This window comes from Dendrobium catenatum, unplaced genomic scaffold, assembly GCF_001605985.2.
Source record: "Dendrobium catenatum unplaced genomic scaffold, ASM160598v2 fragScaff_scaffold_231, whole genome shotgun sequence".
NCBI classification, from domain to species: Eukaryota; Viridiplantae; Streptophyta; class Magnoliopsida; order Asparagales; family Orchidaceae; genus Dendrobium; species Dendrobium catenatum.
The window spans coordinates 3,877,707-3,897,666 of NW_021318693.1; the positions used below are offsets into that span (position 1 = coordinate 3,877,707).

The following is a 19,960-nucleotide window of genomic DNA, read 5'->3' on the forward strand; positions in this document are numbered from 1 at the left end:
GACTGGCAAAACTTTGGTGAAGGTGACAGCCAAACCGTCATCATTCTACCATTGTTATCAATTCATCATCAATGATTCATCAATCATTTAGTTTTTCATATTTATTAGAAAACAAATTATATTAGAATATCTTTATACATAACCCATCATTTTGATCTTTAAGGTCATTAGATTTAGATTTGCGTTAAGATTAGTATTGTTTATGATATTCAGAATGACGGTAATATCAACATAAATCCAAAGACTTTGAAGTCCATTCTAATGTGTTTTAATGTTTTGTATCATGATATGTTGACAAATTTTTTTATATGTATTCCTAACTAATATTTCTCTATTATTATAGACTTTGTTTTTAATATGTTGATTATCATAGTTAATGGTAGTACGAGTCTTTTGATGCTCTTATATAAGATTTAAGGATTTAGATCTTATATAAGAGCTAATTAGAGAAGCTTTTTTCTCTGTAAAACTCTTTTTCCTCTCCCCAATTCAAAACCATCCGGTAGATCCTGAGTTGAATGTTGCCTTGAAGAATATTAACCTTTAAGCTCTCTAACTGCCACTCTTCTTGTGATGTGGCGCATTCTGGTTGGTCTCCGGATGGCGTTCGACGTCTTTATAGAATAATTTTTCACTCATATGTTATCCTCGCTCGTGCCTCCTTTAATTATGGAAAAATTAAAGGTATTATCTTCTCTGCTCCCTCTTGTTCTGCGCGCCTGGCCTAGACGATTACGCATTTGAATTTTATAAATCCACCTGGAGCACTATTGGTATGCAACTTAATGATGCAGTGTTGGCTTTCATATCATGCGATCCATGTTCCATGTTCGATTTGTCTAAATACTTCCAAAAAAAATAAAATAATGAGGAACATCATGATATGAATAATCTCTATCGATACACATTTTTTTTATGTCCATCACATGAAATATCAAAATAATTCAATTTTTTTTCAGGATTATAAAACGATTGATCTTAAAAATGCTTAAGATTGTTTGATTATTCATAGATTAAGAATTTTAAAATAGATGGGTTGGGGTGTAAAAGATTAGAGTTGCTTGTATTATTGTTTAGCTCTTATTAATATATGTATATTTGCATTGAATTTAAATTTTTTCGTGATAATGTCCGTGTTAGCCTTATTCGAATTAGAGTGGACAATAAATAAATAATGGGCTAAATAAGATTGAATTATTTATTTGTATGCTAATCAAATAATAATAAAGCATAGGAAGAGCTTGAAAAGGAGTAAAATCGAGTAAAAGAATCCCACAAAACAATGGAAAAGAAAAAAAAGAGAGCTTAATTAACTTAATATAAAGTAAAAAAAGTTTAATTAACCTTAATTAATCAACTGGCAAATAATACTTTTTAAATGTAATGGAATGAATATATGAGTTAGGCTAAATTTAAGAAAATGAGTTAAATAAAGTTATAAAAGTAAAAATCCTTAATTTAGGCTAATTGGAAAGGCCAAAACAAAAATTAAAATAGAAAATAAAAAGAAATAAAATTAAATGTAAGCTTAGTTTTATTTCTTTTTTATTCTATTTTGTGGAAGAAAACAGTCGGTTAGAAAATTAAGAATTATTTGTACCGTCTTTTATCTTAATTTACTTTCTAAAAAAAAATATTTGAAAGGGAGATTTACATACATACCACCATATAATACTCTATTTACATATTTAACACCTAAAACTTTAATATTACATATATACCATTCTTAGTTCATTTTCATATCAAATATGAGTGGTAAAAATGAAATATATGAGTGATTGGAAGAAAATATGAGTGGCATATTTGATATTAAAATAATAGAGTGGTATGTATGTAATATTAAAATTTTAGGTGTTAGATATGTAAATAGGATAGTATAAAATGGTATGTATGTAAATTTCCCTATTTGAAAACATAAACTAAAATGATGACAAATAAAATAACTTCTATAAAATTCTTAGTTCAATTTTTACACTTAACTTCGGCCATCCAAAAGACTTTATTTTTTTTTTTATTTTTTATTTTGCTTTTCAAAAGTGAAATTGTGCACCGTTTGGGATAGCTTTCTTATTATTTTCTTAACTAACATTTTAGTATAAAAATTTTTAATTAACAATTTTTTTTACTAAAAATTTACTTACAAAACAGTAAGAAAACTGTTCCAAATGTAATGGAGCTTGGGTTGTGTAATTGCTCTCATTCAGATTTTTTTTTTCAAAATAAGTATTTTAATTATTTTGCCGTCTTCAATTCTTTTTTATTTATGATTTTTTTTATTTCATCTTTATATTATTTGCATCAATACTCAATACAAAAAAATAAGAGAAAAAAATCAGCAGCATCAAGGGTGGAAAAAATCAAGGCTACGTGATTAGTAGAAGCAATAGTGCACTGTCAATTACTAGCCATAGGCATAGAAATTTTTTGATTAGATATAAAATGACATATCAATAAAGATTAGGTAACAATTATTTATATCAATTAATTTCCATGTGATAGGAACATGGCTCATCTCAAGTCGCTTTCTAATGATCATTCGAGTGGTGAGAATTTTTCTTTTTTTATAAAAAAATATATCAAATATTAGTGTCAAATCTAGAAATTAATAGTTCTAAATGGTTTAGGGTTTATCAAATATGGTTTGATTATTAAAATAAACATCGATAAATTTAGCTTAAAGGATAAGTAGATTTAATTACGAGACTATTTACAAGTTTGGGACGGCTTTTTTATTGCTTTCTAAAACGGAGTTTTAGTACAAATTTTTTTATTTTTGTATTGAAACTCCGTTTTAGAAAGCAGTAAAAAAGCCGTCACAAACAAAGCCTAAGACTTCGTTTGGGACGGCTTTTTTATTGCTTTCTAAAACGGAGTTTTAGTACAAATTTTTTAATTTTGTACTAAAACTCCGTTTTAGAAAGCAATTAAAAAGCCGTCCCAAACGAAGCCTAAGTCTCTACCTCAAACGCAAATTCAGCTCAATGTGTAAACTCTAATACAAGTGATTGATCAACGTTCTTAATAGTATATGTATATTAAACTACTAGTCAAACAACTTCTAGCAAGACTAATGAGTCTTTCGAAAATCGTTGTGCAACAGTGATCTTCTCATCATCAACACCTAACTCTTATCTTTCGTCCATCATTGCTCGATTAGGATCTCTGAAACATCATTGCTTGACTCTAGTTTCCAACTATTGTCACTTAACTACAATCCGTTTACCACTGTTGCACGATTACGCTCATCCGACCATCGCCACTTAATCATGGTCCTTGGAACACAATCACCCGATTATGATTCTTCGTCCATCGTCATCTGACTTTGGTTCTCCAACCACCACTATAGTCTGATTATGATCTTCTAATCATTATAGTCCAATTACAATCTCTTAACCGTTATCATCAAACTATGATATCCTAACCACTATCACCCTACTACATTTTCCTAAACATTATTGCATGAATACGCTGATGCCTATTGACTTTGTTGCTCGCCGTCTCTATTAGCATCGATGAAATTTCGTTATACATAATTTTTGTATGATATATTAAATCAATACATCCCCTAGTCATAAGATATTATTTGTAACTAATGAGAAACACTAGTAGAATCATTTCAACTAAGCTAGATTAGGTGGGTTTTTTCATTCTTTAGATTTTCCACGTAAAAACTATGATATTTTTTGCAGCCTTTTTTAATATGTATGCATGTATTGGATCTTTGTACATTGCTAAGACATTAAGTTCTCTCATATCACCACAAATCTTCTAGCAAAAGCCCACGAGTGTGCGTGCGCGCGCACACATATATATATATATATATGATTTATGTGATTTTTTTTCTTTCACAAACTTAACTTTTGATATTTCTTACATTCCACCCAAATTGCAAACCTGATGCACATAGCTCCACAACAGTGCAACCATAAAATTTATCAACTTGCTCTTAAGCTATCCTTTCTTTCTCATATGATCATTCAGGCTTCATTTGGAACAACTTTTTTTACTGTTTTTTAAAGCAGTTTTATAGTATAAAACTTTTTTAAACTATAAATTTTTGTACTTGAAAGCTAGTTTAAAAAGAAATAAGAAAGTTGTCTCAAACGAAGCCTTGGATTCTATTTGAAGTTTTGAACCATATGAAAGTTATGAAAATGAAATAAATTGAATATTAATAATTTAACTTTTATGTAAGATTTTTATTTTTTTACTTTCTTTTCAATCACATTCCCTCATCCAAACAGAATGTGATATATCCTAAGCCATAAAACTACAGCACCCTTTCCTCTCTTCACTTAACCTTTTTCCTTTAATTACTGAACACTCCAACTTTTCTCCTGCAAGAAATGTGAACTTAGTACAATAATACATCACACAGAATATTTGGCTGTCTGCCTCTGAAAAAGAAACAGTTAGTCCTCTTTCTCAAGCAATCATTGTCCCTCAGCTCCATCACAAGCGCTGGCCTTTTATCTTCCTGTAGCTATATAGAGATTGATAAAGATGGAGATTTTGAAGTTGAGGTTGATCCTTCTTTTCTGTTCGATCTCCTTTTCTTTCTTCTCTATGGCAATGACAAATGACTCAGTCTCCATCCCTTCCTCGTTGGATGCCATCAGCCAGACTCAAGACAAAGGATATACTGTTCATGGAGAGATCATGTTGTTTGTAATTGTGTCAATTTTCGCTATCTTTCTCCTATGTCTTCTCTTTTATGTCTATCTTCGCCGGTTTCGACGGCGGCGGAAGGAGGAATTTGAAGATGATGTGATGGGTGGGTTGCATATGCGCGAGAAGTCGACAACGGCCGTGGGTTCGGTGAATTTCGCCGCATTGGATCGGTGATTGACTAAGTGTGTCATTGAGAAGAATAGTTCGCTTAGAGAAGTTATAGTTTGCTTAGTAGGAGTGATTGAAGGAGAGGAGCAGGGGTGGCTCTTGCTCTCCCTCCCTATAATTTAGAAAATCTTGTATAGGCATGCTATTATTGTTATCATATGATGTTCATGTGTGTTTATAGTTCAATTAATCTACTTTATTTTCAAATAGTTAAGGCTTGAGACGGTTTTCTTATTGCTTCTTAAAACAAATTTTTAGTACAAAATTTTTAACTTTCGAACTAAAAAGCTGTTTTAAAATCAGTTAAAAAACCTATCCAAACGAAACCTAATTAGTTTTTTTTTTTCAAGTTTGTATATGTGGGAGAACTAAACTCAAACATAAATTTTGATTATATATATAATCAAATTAATAAATTGATGAATTTATAAAAATGTAAAAATTAAAATAAAATGAGATCAAATCCACGAGAACTTATTCTGTGCGGACATCGGACAGTCCGGAGATCAACCAGAATGTCACGTTATTCAATAATGTACTGAGCATCGGTATCAAGTAAAAAAAATGATGTGACACATCCTAAATGATCTCAAAAAATCGTCATGTGCAGAATATTTTTTTCAAATCCAGATCATGCCGCCTGAACCAATCAATTATTTGTAACTGAGTTCCTCCATGCTGTTTGATTCGTTCAGGTGATTTTATTCCACGCCAGCTTTTCCTCCAGCTGGGCATTTATGATTCTCATTGAAAAAGGACAAAAAGAGCCACGTTATAGTGTTTTTTACTCTTTGCAAGAATGAATGGCATAAATTTACGATTCTTTGAATGATCTGATGTTTACTCACATTCATGAATTGAAAGTGCAATTTTAGAGATATTTTATTATTTTATGTATCGCTTGAAGTTCATCGAGTGTCGGCTAAAATAAGTTCAAGAAGTCATTGATTGAGAATCGGTTTGAACCACCCATAACTTAGAACTCACCATGTTTTAAGTTATCCAATGCATTAAGTCACTCGTAATTATGATTTTATTTGTGATAGTTTTCTTATTATTTTCTAAAATAATTTTTTAGTAAAAAGAATTCTTGAAATCAAACTTTTTATACTAAAAAGTTACTTTAAAAAATTATAAAAAGATGACAGTTTTCTTACTGTTTCTTAAAGCAGCATTTTAGTACACAAATTGAAAGTTGTCACAAACGAAGCCTAAATCTCAAATAAGTTGTCCAAGGTTAACTCAACCTTGTCCCTCAATATCGAGCTATTGAACTAGCCCATGGACAGGTGCGGATCCTACTTTTGCACACACCCCACCCCCCCACCCACAATCTAAAAAAATAATGAAATTCCTTATTATATGATTCTTTAGGCAATTTGTCCTCCTCAATCTATTCTTTACTCTTTATTACAAAGTTTTTTTTTTAGATGTATGAAATGAAATATTAAAGTTTATAAGATGGTATGAATGGTAAAAATGAATTATAGAAGTGATATATTTGATATTAAAGTTGTATAAGAGTGGTAGATATGTAATATTAATGTTTTGGGTGTTAGATATGTAAATAACATGAAATAAAGTGGCATTTATGTAAATTTCCCTTTTTTTATAAATAACATGTATATAATTTCCTCTAAATTGCATTAAAACATCTTAAAGGAATTTAATATTATCTTTTAATGCCTAAAATCAAGCATGTTTAATCTCTCCAAATATATATTTTTTTCTATCAATGGCCATACTATTCTATAAATAGGAGAGACTCTGGCCATGCATGTGAGCATTTGTGTGCATGTGCATTGGTGCAATGGCAGCTAGAACCATTTGGAATGATTTGCTTATGTAGAAATTTGCCTTTTCTTTTGGTTGGGATTAATCAAGGAAATCTTCGGGATAACTTTAGACCACTGATTTTTTCTACTTTCAAGAATTTTTTTTACAAGAAAGCGGTTTTACAAAACAGCAAAAAAAAATTGCCCCAAACAAAACCTAAATAAATTAGCTGCGGCTAAAGAAGCGTGCTTAGAGTTTGTAAGTATAGAAGCTGGTTGATTTGTAGTTATTTTAATAATAAAGAGGTGAAAATTGAAGAAATTTTCTTTTCAATAATCATGGAGAATTATCTCCATGAATCCAAAAGTATGATTGCTTCAGATATTATGTGTTGATTCTATAGATATTTGAGGTGTTCTAGTGAGGAATATTTGAAGTGTGATTTTTTTTTTTTATATTAGTGAATATTTATTGTTTATTAGTTTCCGTGTGTTAGGCTTCGTTTGGGAAGGCTTTTTTACTGCTTCTTAAAGCGGGTTTTAAGAAGTAGTAAAAAAGTTGTCCCATACGAAATCTAAGTCACTTTTTTTATTTGGCTTGAGAGAATTGTGGCTTCGTTTTGTGTTGATATTTGATATATTTTAATTCGGGGAAGAATATTTTGTTATGTTTCTTTTCTTTTGTATATTTATGTTGCTCCTCTAATGTGGATAGGATCATCCGGATCTTCTTTTTGATACTCGATCTCTTTTATTATTAACTTTTGCATCATATTTGCATATAAAGTGTGATGAGGGATAAGATGATAAGAATAATAAGATTGAGAGCTTTTATTTTTGAAGGAGTTTTGGCTTTAGAAAAATCAAGAAGTGTGATGTTCTGATTTTGAAAGGACTCTTGAGGATATTCGTGAGGCATTCAAATATTATAGAGAGAGAAAAACCTAAAGGATTTTTAGAATTTTATTTTAAAATTTTTAAACCTAAGATTAAAGTTCTATAAATTTCTAAAACCCTTGAAATTCTTAATAACCTTAAAATGAAGTATCCAACTTGTATTGCTCAATAGAATACCCTTTAAGCACGGTGATAATCGATTAGCTGGAGTTGGAACCATGAAGTTTGGAGTATAAAATGAGAAGATAAATTTTACTTAATTCGAGATTATATACGAAGGATCTAGGGTTTGATTGTTGCTCAATTAAATCCGAGTCACATATCTCTTTAAATAACAAATGAAATGCGGTTATTTCTTCCCCTACCTCCAATACTCAGTACTTCACAGTACGGAGCTCAATACTGCTCAGTACTGTGAATACTGAACGTAAGCTATGTCCGATGACCAGACCCAATAATTTCCCCTAAAGTAGAGCCTTTTTTTTTCTCCTCCATTGATCTCTTGGGATCCTTAAACAAATTCTAGTGATATAGGGGTGGTCATTATTGATTGTGGAATCAAGACAAAGATATTGGTATTAAAATCAAGAAAATGGTAGCCTATGCATTGAAAAATGATTAAACATATAAAAATGCTTGTTGGGAGGCTTTGATCTACCTCCCTTTGTATGGATGTCTCGATCGATGTTCATTATAGGTTTATTAGAGCTCATCAATCCCATGCTCAAAGGGATAAGGGAAAGAAAAGAAAAGTTGGGGAGCTCTTTAGAAGTGCTATTGAGTTTTCGATGTTTTTGATTGGGTCTTTATAAAAATATGTGAAGGTTGACATCTCTAACCCTTAACATTTCATTACTTATGTGAAGTCCCATAATTTAATTTAGAAAAATGATTCTTTTAACTTTTTAATAAACAACAATCAGAACTATTTAATTTCATCTATAAAAATAAATATCAACAGAAACAACCACTGGTTGAAAGATTAATATTCACATTCATTTTAAATATATTATAATAAATAAAGCATAATTGAGCTTAATTCAGAAAATATCAAAATATCATATCGGTAGACAACAACTATTGGTCCAAACATCAATATTCACATTCATTTCCAATATATTACAACAAATAAAGCATAATTGAACTTAATTCAGAAAATGTCAAAATATTCTATCGATAGACAACAAAAATTATACTGAGGAAAAATTCACATTTTCAGGATTTAATTCATATATTAAACAAAACAATATCCTAAAGCTTTAGTTAAACTAATTAAATCATTATTTTTAGAAGTCAAAATAAATTTTTAAGTTGACAAAAATCACTATATTTTTATAATGACTGACGAAAAATCTCAAATAAATATTAAAAATATTCATAATCTCAATTTGTATTGCATATAAAAGTTACGCGGTGAAACTTTTACCAATACAAAATTATCCTCATTTTTCATGACGAAAATACAAATTTGATCGGAAAAATATCAAAAATACAAAATTATTGAAATGAAAAATGGGGGAATATATTTTTTACTGCGAGACAAGTAAATCTCCTAGCTGGGCCGACTGTCGAAAATCTCTCTACAACCTTCAAATTCTAACTTTTCTTTTCTCTTTTTTCTTTCTCTATGAAAATTTCTAATTTATTAACTATCAAATGAAGTGATAAAAAAAGATTTTAATGGATTCTCTTAAGAGATTTAAGATATTTATAATAAAATATTAATATAATAATATAATTTAATTAATTTTAAGTATAAAGTTCATAGAAATCTTTTTGGGACTTCAAAAATTATAAAAAATATCCATAACGTAAATTATTTTATTTAGAAAATAGTAATGAAATTAGTTTGCAAAACACGCCTAACGATGCCAAAATTCTCACATGTACAGACATGTGTCTGAAGATCTTTCTGTCGAGTTCAGCTTTTTGTTTTGTAGCCTTAGGTAGGCTTTCTTTTGTAGCCTGTATGGCTAGTGTGGATGTTTCTTTTGGACTCTTTTGGTCTGTTCTCTGATTGTACTATATGTGAATTATTGTATCTGCTGCTGTTTCTTTTCTGTAATGTAATTATCTCTGGCTCTGGATGTATGTATTAATACGAACAACGGATAAAGAAACTGAAAAGAAAAAAAAAAAGAAATGAACGATCGATCAGAGGAATCTTTTCGCTACACGGATCTTGGGTCGTTATAGTAAATCACCATAATATCTATCTTATGGCGTAGACGATTTACAAATTTGAGTTATAATGACTGTTGAAATTTTTTTTTTTTTTGACTGGATTATTACATCTTCTCCCTCTTGTTGAGATTGATCAGGGGGCAAATAGTAGTAAGCTAGGTTGGCTTGGGGCTCTAACTCAAGTTTGGGCGAAAACAAAAGCAATCTCACAATCGTTACCAAAGAATTTTGGCATTCATTAACATTGATATTTAATTTGATAAGCTATAGTTGGCTTACTAGGATAGCTACTGGTTCAAGGGTTGCATCAGTACTGGGTCCAAAGAAGAAGTTAAGTAACCACCCATGGGCTCAATTCAAAGCCCCAATCAAGTAGGCTCAATTGGATCTAGTTGGGCATGACTTCGTTTAAGTGTGACTTAGCCATACTTGGCCTAAGCGAGGCAAAATGCAGCCATGGTCACTAATTAACTTAAATTTGGGATTCTCTGTGTCATTGGAACCCTATTGGTTTACATAGTTCAACTTGGGTTCATTTGAGATAAGTGAATCAATTGACCAAAGTGAGGTTAGATCATACTCTTATGTCTAATAGTGCTCATCCAAGGGGATTTAGGAATTTGGGTTTAGCTAGTGCAAATGCACCTAATTAAACCAATTAGATTAACTGGGTCTAATTTTGTGTTCAATTGGGCACAATGCATCAAGTAATTAAATTGAAGTTCAATGTAAGCTCCAATGACAAAAAATGATCAATGCTAAGATAATTTAGGTGGAAATTCGGCTCAATTAGTCCAGTTACACCAAAATGGGTCAAGTAGGTTTATTAAGCTAGTTTAGGTTAACTTAAGAAAATAGTTTATGAATAATGCTAATTAGTGGGAGTTTGATCCTGTTTAGACAATTAGGATGTTCTTGGTCAACTAAGTTGAGTGATATGGATCATTAATGACCTAAGGTGATTAAGTCTTCAAATTGGGTCACTTAGGGTTTATATTGCCTAAGCTTGGCTTTATCTTTGTCTTATATGCCTCTTTTAGGCTTGGGATTCTAATTTGATCTACTTATAGGTTAAGGGTTATGCTTGGGTTAACATTGCACTATGTTAATCAAGTTTGAGAGATATCAAGGTTAATTAGGCTAAGTAGAGTTGGGCATGCAGGTTTTAAGGAGATTCCAAGGTCCTAATGAGTCCTCCCTTGGGCCAATAGTACAAAACATTAGATAGGTTAACCTAGTTTGACGAAGATCGGTCACATTGACTTGGGGTAATTATAAAATTGACTTGGCTAAATCACCCAAGTTCCTCTTGGGCCTCTATAAATCCATTAGGTCAATGAGATGGGTTATATTAAAATGGGTCATGCTTCAGGATTTTATGATAGTTGGGGTCAAATAACTAATGAGGTTTATCTTAATAACATTAATATGTCATAAAATGATTTAAATAAGTTCTTGAAGCAGTAAAAAAAATTGTCCCAAATAAAATCTTAGCTGATATTACTGAGTCAGCTTAATCTGACACGTGCCCAATTCAATTAAAAATAAATCTGAGCCCTTTGGTTTTTTGACCCGTCCTATTTGAGCTATTTTCCAATCCAACGGTAGAGAGTCACTCTGAGCCCTAAACTTAAAGACACGGTTGAGATCGGCTCAATGGATCAAACGGCCTCCATCTTTCCCACCAAGGGTTTATTCAGCATTGGCTTCGTCCTCGCAAAAAGCCCGAAACTCAGCCGAGATGACGGCGGTTTGAGAGCTGCCGTGGCTCCGGCGATCCCATCGTAAACGATTTAATTCCTACGCTAGCAAGATGCCTAAGTCAAAGCGCAACCGTCCCGGTGAGTTCTCATGGAAACCTTCCATTTTTTCCCTATCAAATCTTGCTTAAACCCCGGAAACCCCGAAATAATCCACGACTGCGTTAAATGAATGCAGTGACTCTTTCAAAAACCAAGAAGAAGGGGAGAGAACACAAGGAAGTCATCGTGAATTCCATAAGACAAGCTCTGGAAGGTTATAGCTCCGCTTACGTCTTCAGCTTTGAGAATATGAGGAATCAGAAGTTGAAGGAGCTCAGGGAACAGCTCAAGCCAAGCAGCAGGTTCAAATTAAAATTATTTTTCTCTGTTAATTGTGTTGGAACCGATTACATAATGGCAGCTGAATGCCATGCTTTGGCAGATTTTTTCTTGGATCCAACAAAGTCATGCAAGTTTCTTTGGGCCGCTCTGCAGCTGATGAGGTTAAGCCTGGCATTCACAAGCTTGCCAAGGTGTAGAACAATCCTGTCCTTCTGCCAATATTTTTCTCTATTGATAATCGACTTATCTTTTACTGTTTTCAACAGTTCCTCCATGGTGATTCTGGACTGTTTTTTACTAAGCTTCCAAAGGAGGAGGTTGAGAGGTATTGCTTTGGTGCTTGATGATGCCTTATACATTCAGGTTTTAGTATATATCTAGGGATGCTTATTGTTGTTTTTTAAAGTTATTACTGTAAAACTTGCTCAATTTTAAGTTCTACGCCCTTCTCAGGAAATTTACCTAACTGTATTTTGCTACCAGAACTTACAAGTACTATGATAATTTAAATGCTGTTAGTGGGTATCTCATTGTTTGCTTTTTGATTTATCGTAATAAGTGAATCATTCAATAGAGATCTTGCTATTTCTATTTCTACCAAATCCTATCTTTCTTTGCAATGTGGGCAAGAGAAAAACCTTGATTTTGATGTTCAAAGGTCTAGGAAAAAGTCCGAATTTATCTGTAATTTGTAAAACATGAATGCTACTTCATTGTTAATGCTGCATTCGAAGTTTTGGGGTAGGTCACAGTGTCACACCAGGGGGAGGAGCATTGGATGTGTATGGGCTCTTTTGAACTTCTTTCAAAATTCTCCAATTCAAAAACCTCATAAATAAGTTCACTCTGAAGCAATAATTTAACAATTAGTTGTATTATATAAATACATAAACATGTGTATAATTGTTGGAAGTAAGATATACAAGATGTAATTAGCCAATACAATGAGTGTTTAAGTGTTAACTATAATTTAAATAATATTACACTCAAATGTATTAGCACGCACATTTCAATCAAAACAGCCTAAATGTGTAACACCACACAAGTGAATTATTTTGTATAATAATTAATAAATATAATAAGTGAGTATTAAAACTAGTTTGATTAATATGAATTGACAACAAAAGTAAAATTTATTAATATGCTAATCAGAAAAGCCACAAAACATTTGTCCACAATAGAAATATGGTGAAGTAAATTGATTTATGCAATGTGAGAGCATAATGTTAATTAAGCTGTCATACACGAGCATAAGAAAATGAATATCCTTCGCCACTAAAACATTCTAAGTCCAAGCATTTAAGCAGATATTCAAGGAAATAAATCTAAGCTATAAACAAATATGTCAAATAGTGCACAATAGATTTTTAATATAGTTCAACACTCAACCATTCTACATCTAATACCCTTCTAGATTAGTGTTTCACTAAATCAATTTACTAGCACAAGCCCAACAACTTTCTCTTATGATTAAGTGCATAAACATTCACAACATACACACTTTCTTTAATAGGCGAGTACATCCGAACACCTAAACTTGGCAGGCTAGGCAACCCCAAACCAAATTCAAGGTAAAAAATATCAAACCAAAGGGAAGTAACACTTTAGTGGGGACTAAATGGCCAACGCCTATTAAATTTTACAATCAATCTCTAATATCTCAAGCCATGGCTTCATGAGTAAACAATGCATCCTATTTTATGATGCCAATTGATTTTGGAGTGCAAGGATAAAAACTTACTATTGAAACTGAACTTCTTATCTTTAGATGCGTAAAATATATTCTATTCCTCCCCTTAAATTCATGTGTTTACCCTACTGCACTTGTTATATATGCTAACTCAATAATTTTCTCATTCTGATATCATCAAAAGAGTTCACATTGAATTCAATGATTAGTTATATCAACAAAATAGTGACTAATCTCCCCTTAAATTTAATATTCCTAAAAAATAGCATGTAAAAGATAAAATAATTTAATGAAAGTATGTTTGACATAAGAATCTTATCACTAATATCAAAATAAGAAATTCAATTGTTGACCGTTAAAATCTTAAACCAATATTTTTTTAGATTAAATTCTAAATCAAGAAACCAATTGAAAAAAAAAAACATGTTAATCTTATCATGTAAATGTAATCATGATGCCTATTTAACAATTTATATCAAGTAAAAATTTATAGACAAAGCATGAATCAAAGTTTCTAACTTGAGCTAGACATACTACGAGCAACAACTATGTATAAATGTCAAACTGAATAACAAGAGCCAGTGATCGCCTAACACATCTCTAATTAGCCTGAATAAGATCTTATATCAATTATGATCACAAGCCATTGGAGAGGGCTCATGGGGTCAGCCCAAGTTACATAAGTTTGTTTACACTGAATGTGCATCAGATGGTCCTCAAAATTAAATAAAGCATCATTCATTAATTAAATCAAATATTTCTAATTAAATGAGAAACAAACAAAAAAATAGTATGCTTACATAATATAAAATATGCACAATTTAACTCGTATGCTACTTAAAATCAAAATTTGTTTATCATTAAATTTAATTGAATTTTCATTTTTCAGGAATAAAATTAGAAGTTTTTAAATAAGTGAGAACTAAAACAAGCAAAAACTAATAGGCATATATGAATATGAAATCAAGTGAGTAATTAAATATGCTACTAAGAATAAGAGCTTGCTTTGCAATTTGGAACTAAGTCAATGATAACGGATAACAACATTCCTTTTAGCATGAAGTTAACAATTACTAACTAAAAAAACATAATAATAATCAAAATATTTTCCAGAACATGAAATTTATCAAAATAAAAGTCTGATCATTATAATCTGGAGGTCATATGAATGATGGATAAGGCTGTGTAAATCCTTCCTTAGTGTCCATGTTGTTTGTGATACTCATTTATAAGGTGCATTTTTTTAGTTTTTTTTTAACGCATTTTTTAGCCTTTTATATATATATATATATATTGTATTTTTTTAGCTTGATAAAACATTGAAGAATCAACTTCTAAAAGTGGATTAAATCAATGGAGTTAATCAAGGAGTCTCATTGTCAAGGGAGATGTTACAGATTACCCTACGGATTTTATTGTGCTCTCTTCAGTGTATTATTTAAGGTGATTGTGAGAACTATTTCAACTGCTCTCTTATATAGAAAAGTAGGCTTACATGCACTGCCCCTTCTTTTGGAATATTTCAGGCATTCTAAGTCTGCCTTGAGTGATACCAAATCCTCTCTTTCCTTTTGTCTATTATATGTCAGTGCTTCATTGCTTCTTATCCTTCAATGTCATTAATAGCACCAATCTCAAGCATGCTTTAAGTGTGCTATTTAGACTGAGTGATATAAATTTATTTTTTATTAAACTTTTTGGACTACACATGAGCAGAACAAAAAGGATAAGCAAATGTTAATACAAATAAGCCATTTTGGATTATCCGAGGACTTTCTTTGTATTGTTGGCTTCCATAAGCCCTGTCTTAAAGGCTTTTTACCTGCTTGTTCATTTGCCCCTTTTTTAGTGAATTGCAATTCATCATTATCATCGGCCTCATCAAATCAAAATCAATAGTACAAGTAAATAGAAAATATTCCTTGCAATGACAATTGATAATAATTCATAGGCCCATTTTTTCAAAATTTTCCTAGACTTATTCATTCTCTTCTTTTATCCCTTACTGTAGAACTCAAATAGAATTTGAAATTCATCTCGTTGGCTTCCAATTTGAATAATTTTACGTACCATCCTTATTTTAAATTCAAACTACTTATTACCTTTTTAACTTGCAGTTGAAATTCAATATGTTAACTTGTATTTCTATGGTTCACTAAAGTGGGGCCTTCTGAATGAAGAATTTATTGGGAAGGTTTCAGATTATTGGATAAATAATTCATAGGATGTAATGGGACAAATTTCTAATTTAGAAGACCAAAATTTTTTAAACTGTTTCTTTTGTTTACATTGAGGGCATTTGGTAGGATGAAAAATTTTATGGGAGAGCATGTGCTATTTTTAAAATGTGCTTGTAAGTTATTGTTGAAATGTTTGCATGTAGGTTACATTGAAATTCTGCCAGCTAACTATTTTTTAACTTCATGTATGCTCCAATTTGTGTACCTTGTTGCTTATTACCTTTTCTGCCATTTTCAGGTTGTTTAAACAATTTGAAGAGCATGACTTTTCTAGGGCAGGCAGCATTGCAACTGAAAAGGTTTTATTTTATGATTAATTTAGTTTCAAATTGCTCTCTTTTTCATTGGGATTTGATTTAGCAACTTTTTGCAAGTCATGATCTACATAATCCATTCTATACTCCCGCTTTTAGATGTCACTAAGTGATATTCAAGACACTTTATAATTAATTAAACTTGACAAGACTAAATGTCTCCAAGAACCTTAAGAAACTAATTGACTTAGGCCAAATAATGAAATAAAGATTACCAAAAACTTTGAAAAGAAATAACTAGTTCAGGAACCCCACCTTTCCCATATAATTTTTCCAACTGGAATTGAATTTTTTGCCAAAAATTGGTTGGTCAATTTTCCTTTTTGTATTGTTCTAGTTGTCCTTCTAGTGTTCAAGCTTAAGGGAGAATGCCAAGGAAATGTCAACGAATGCACAACTTGATAGAACCTCTCCCTACACACTAGCTCCTTGCTTGAGAGCTTCATGATTGTGGTTGCAAGCTTCTGCCATCGACTTCCATATGGTTGTTGCCAATATTCAGAGGTTTGTCAGAGTTTCCAGTAGCCTGCAGTGAAATTCATGAAGAAAAGGTCGGTGGATCATTGCTTAAGAAAATAGGAAAACTAATAAAGAAAATAAGATGACAAAGAATCTAATGATAAATTTTTCTTGGCTTAAGAAGATTGCAGTCTTGAAGGGTTTCCTGCACTGTCGATCCTTCATAAGTCCCGTTGCATCAATTTTTTCTATTATCGTGCTTCTCTTCAATCGTGCTTTCTTCAATAAAAAAAAAAAAAAAAAAAACAACACTAGAGCAACTGTTATTTCCTTTCAATTTTTGTTGTTCTTCCATGTTATGGCTCTCTATCTACTAGCCACCCGAGAAAGACACTTTCCCTTCTAAACAAATGTAGATCTTCAAGAATCTTGCAATGAAGATGGAAAAAAGAAACAGGAACACCCAAACAATTGGATGTGGATTTCATATAGTTCTTGGTAAACATAGCAGCCCCTTCCATTATCACCAAGTGTTTTCTCGCTTGTTGAAATTGTTGCACAGCCCCTAGTTAGGCTGCAGATAATGATATTGGAGCTTTGATTTATCAATCGTGGCAGAGTTCAGGACTCCACTATAACTACCCTATAGAAAAATCTTAAAAATAATTTTTTTACAATGATGAAAATTTTGCAGGTAACACTTCTAAATTACAAAAAAATTTTCCCAAGTTGAAGAAGGGTCATCCTTGAAGCCTTGAACATTTTCTTGCTCATGCTAGGGTGAATTCTTGTGACGTTGAAGGTTGTAGATATGCTGTTATCCCTCAAGAACCAATCTTGGGAGTGCTAATATCTTGACCAGTAAACATTTTTTATTTAGCAGTTTACATTGACGTTTATTCATTCATCAAAGAGAACCTCCAATTTTGACCAGTAAACTCTTTTATTTAGCAGTTTACATTGACGTTTATGCATTCATTAGAAGAGAATCTCCAATTTAATTAATCTCATGAATTTGAAGATAAGACATAACATTCTGTGCTTGCTCAATTGTGTCAAGCCAAGTAAGTACAGTGTTGGGCTAAATATTGTGGTTCTTTACAAGTAAAACGTTTAACCATGTATGCAATCAACAATAAGAATGTTGTAGAAGCATGGAGAAGAATTATTCTGAGATACCCTTCACCTCTTCTAGAGCTAGTAATAATTCTAACCTACTTTGAACTTTGCACTTAATTTAAGCTTCGTTTGGGACGGCTTTCTTGCTGATTATTAAAGCAGTTTTTTAGTATAAAAATTAAAATTTTTGTACTAGAAAATTGCTTTAAGAAGTAATGAGAAAAGTCCCAAATGAAACTTTAATGAAAATTATGACAGCCGTGTTCTGCATGTAATTTCCATCTCGTTGTTAATTTCTAGTGTTGTGTATTTTTATTTGTTTCTTTCAGGTGGAACTGAAAGAGGGTCCTTTGGAGCATTTCAGTCATGAGATGGAACCATTTCTTAGAAAACTAGGTCTGCCAATTCGCTTGAACAAAGGTCTGAACTCTGAACTTTCAACATTTTTTTGTACCAATCTTCTTTCTGAGGTACAAGTTTTTCACTTATTGAAGTAGAAGCCCTCATAAATAATTAAATTGCAGGAGTTATAGAATTGGTTTCTGACTACATTGTTTGTGAAGAAGGGCAGCACTTATCTCCTGAATCTGCTCGTACATTGGTATGTCGATGGCCAAGATATCAATGGCTCTATGTTTAAGATTTTTGTTTTTATATCTTTATTTTGCTTCATGAAGCCAAGATTTAAAATGAGAAAGGGTAAAAAGATTTTTACTAAATTGAGAGAGTGCGAAGTTTCCATACCATTAATTGCTCTAAAAAGATTTATGGGCATAGCTTCTATGCCTTCTATGATTATAAAAAAGATTTGTCCCAAATTGAAGGGAGCAATGGTTGTACTCAACCCCCTCCCTAATTCTAATTTGGCCACTATTTAGAGCTAAGGGGCAGTGATGGAATCAAGAAGGGCTACATAATTATATAATTGTAAAGTTTTACATTTAAAATTTCCTTCAATTATGCATATTATAGAAGTTTTGCTTTCTCTAAACTTGAGAGAAGCTCTTTTGCCTTCTCTCACTTAAAATTATATTTCTGCATTTGATGAGGGTGCATGAATTTATCTATTCCTTAGTTTTTTTTATCCATCAATTTTTAAATTGCTCGCCCCTTACACTCTTACTCATGGAGCTATTTTAGGCTTCGTTTGAGACGGCTTTCTTATTGCTTATTTTTTACTAAAAAACTGCTATAAGAAGCAGTAAGAAAGCCGTCCCAAACGAAACTTTAGATGAAAATTTTGAGATTTTGTAGTTATTTCCTTTCTTGTTCTTTATCCATCAATGTTCAAATTGCTTGCCCACTACAATAACTATTTTAGATGACAATTGAAGCCATAGGTTTAATTTTTAATTTTCACCATGTTTGGGACATTGTATTTTCTTAGTTGAGCGCAATTGTCATCATAAAACACACACCACAATTACTGGACTTATTATTCTGTGCAGATGCCGAATGCCGTCCGGAGACCAATTAGAATGCGCCACGTTACTCCTTGCTCGGTACCGCGGCTCAGTACTGCTGACATGACGCATTCTAATTGGTCTCCAGACAGCGTTCTGCGTCCGGTCTCCGCACATAATAATTTTTCTTGAATCTAAAGGCATTTTTTTGTTTGCAGAGGTTGCTTGGGATCAAAATGGCTACTTTTCATCTCCATCTCATTTGCAGGTGGAGCTCTGATGATTTTGAAGTTTATAGAGAAGCATTGAAACTCTCTGACAATGAGTCTTCCTGAAATACACCATCAACAAAGCCAACTATACTTTGTTTAGCCTTCACTTAAGCCCCAGGGTGCAATTTTGTTTCTGTTATTCTGTTTGTAGAGGGAGTTGCAGGTTTTTTTAGAACTGAGTTGTGGCCATTTATGCATGAAATTTTAATCTTTTTTCTTGTAATGGGTTAGGAAATATTTATATCATTTACATTAATTAGTGACAGATAATGACATCATATATTTATGGTTTGATAACTTATTGAGATGTTTGGTTCTGGAATTACCATAATGTTGCAGCAAGTCTCTAAAGGCAGGTATTTTTTAAAGGATGATTGCCTTGCTTGTAACATTTGATTAATTTTTATCACATTTACATTAAGGTTTTATTTGTGACGGATTTCTTACTACTTAAAGCAGTTTTTTATATAAAAAGTAAAATTTTTATATTAGAAAGCTATTTTAAGTTATAAGAAAGTTGTTTTAAATGAAGCTTAAGATTTTGTTTGGGATGTCTTTCTTACTTCTGCTTAAAGCAATTTTTTAGTACAAAAATTTTAATTTTTATACTAATAAGCTGCTTTAAAAAGCAATAAGAAGCCGTCCCAAACAAAGCCTAAATTTATATTTTGGTACATATATATG

The 19,960-nt window shown here is 31.7% G+C and overlaps 1 protein-coding gene across 1 annotated transcript; it reads left to right on the top strand.

Moving 5' to 3' along the window:
* The first annotated feature begins 11,421 nt into the window (after positions 1 to 11,421).
* LOC110098079 (mRNA turnover protein 4 homolog) lies at positions 11,422 to 19,593 on the top strand. The gene is made up of 8 exons (XM_020824795.2): positions 11,422 to 11,536; positions 11,634 to 11,799; positions 11,880 to 11,970; positions 12,046 to 12,104; positions 15,948 to 16,008; positions 17,931 to 18,021; positions 18,126 to 18,202; positions 19,223 to 19,593. Exons 1-8 carry the CDS (start codon positions 11,509 to 11,511, stop codon positions 19,337 to 19,339), a joined length of 690 nt encoding a protein of 229 aa, XP_020680454.1. The 5' UTR covers positions 11,422 to 11,508; the 3' UTR covers positions 19,340 to 19,593.
* Positions 19,594 to 19,960: the final 367 nt, after the last annotated feature.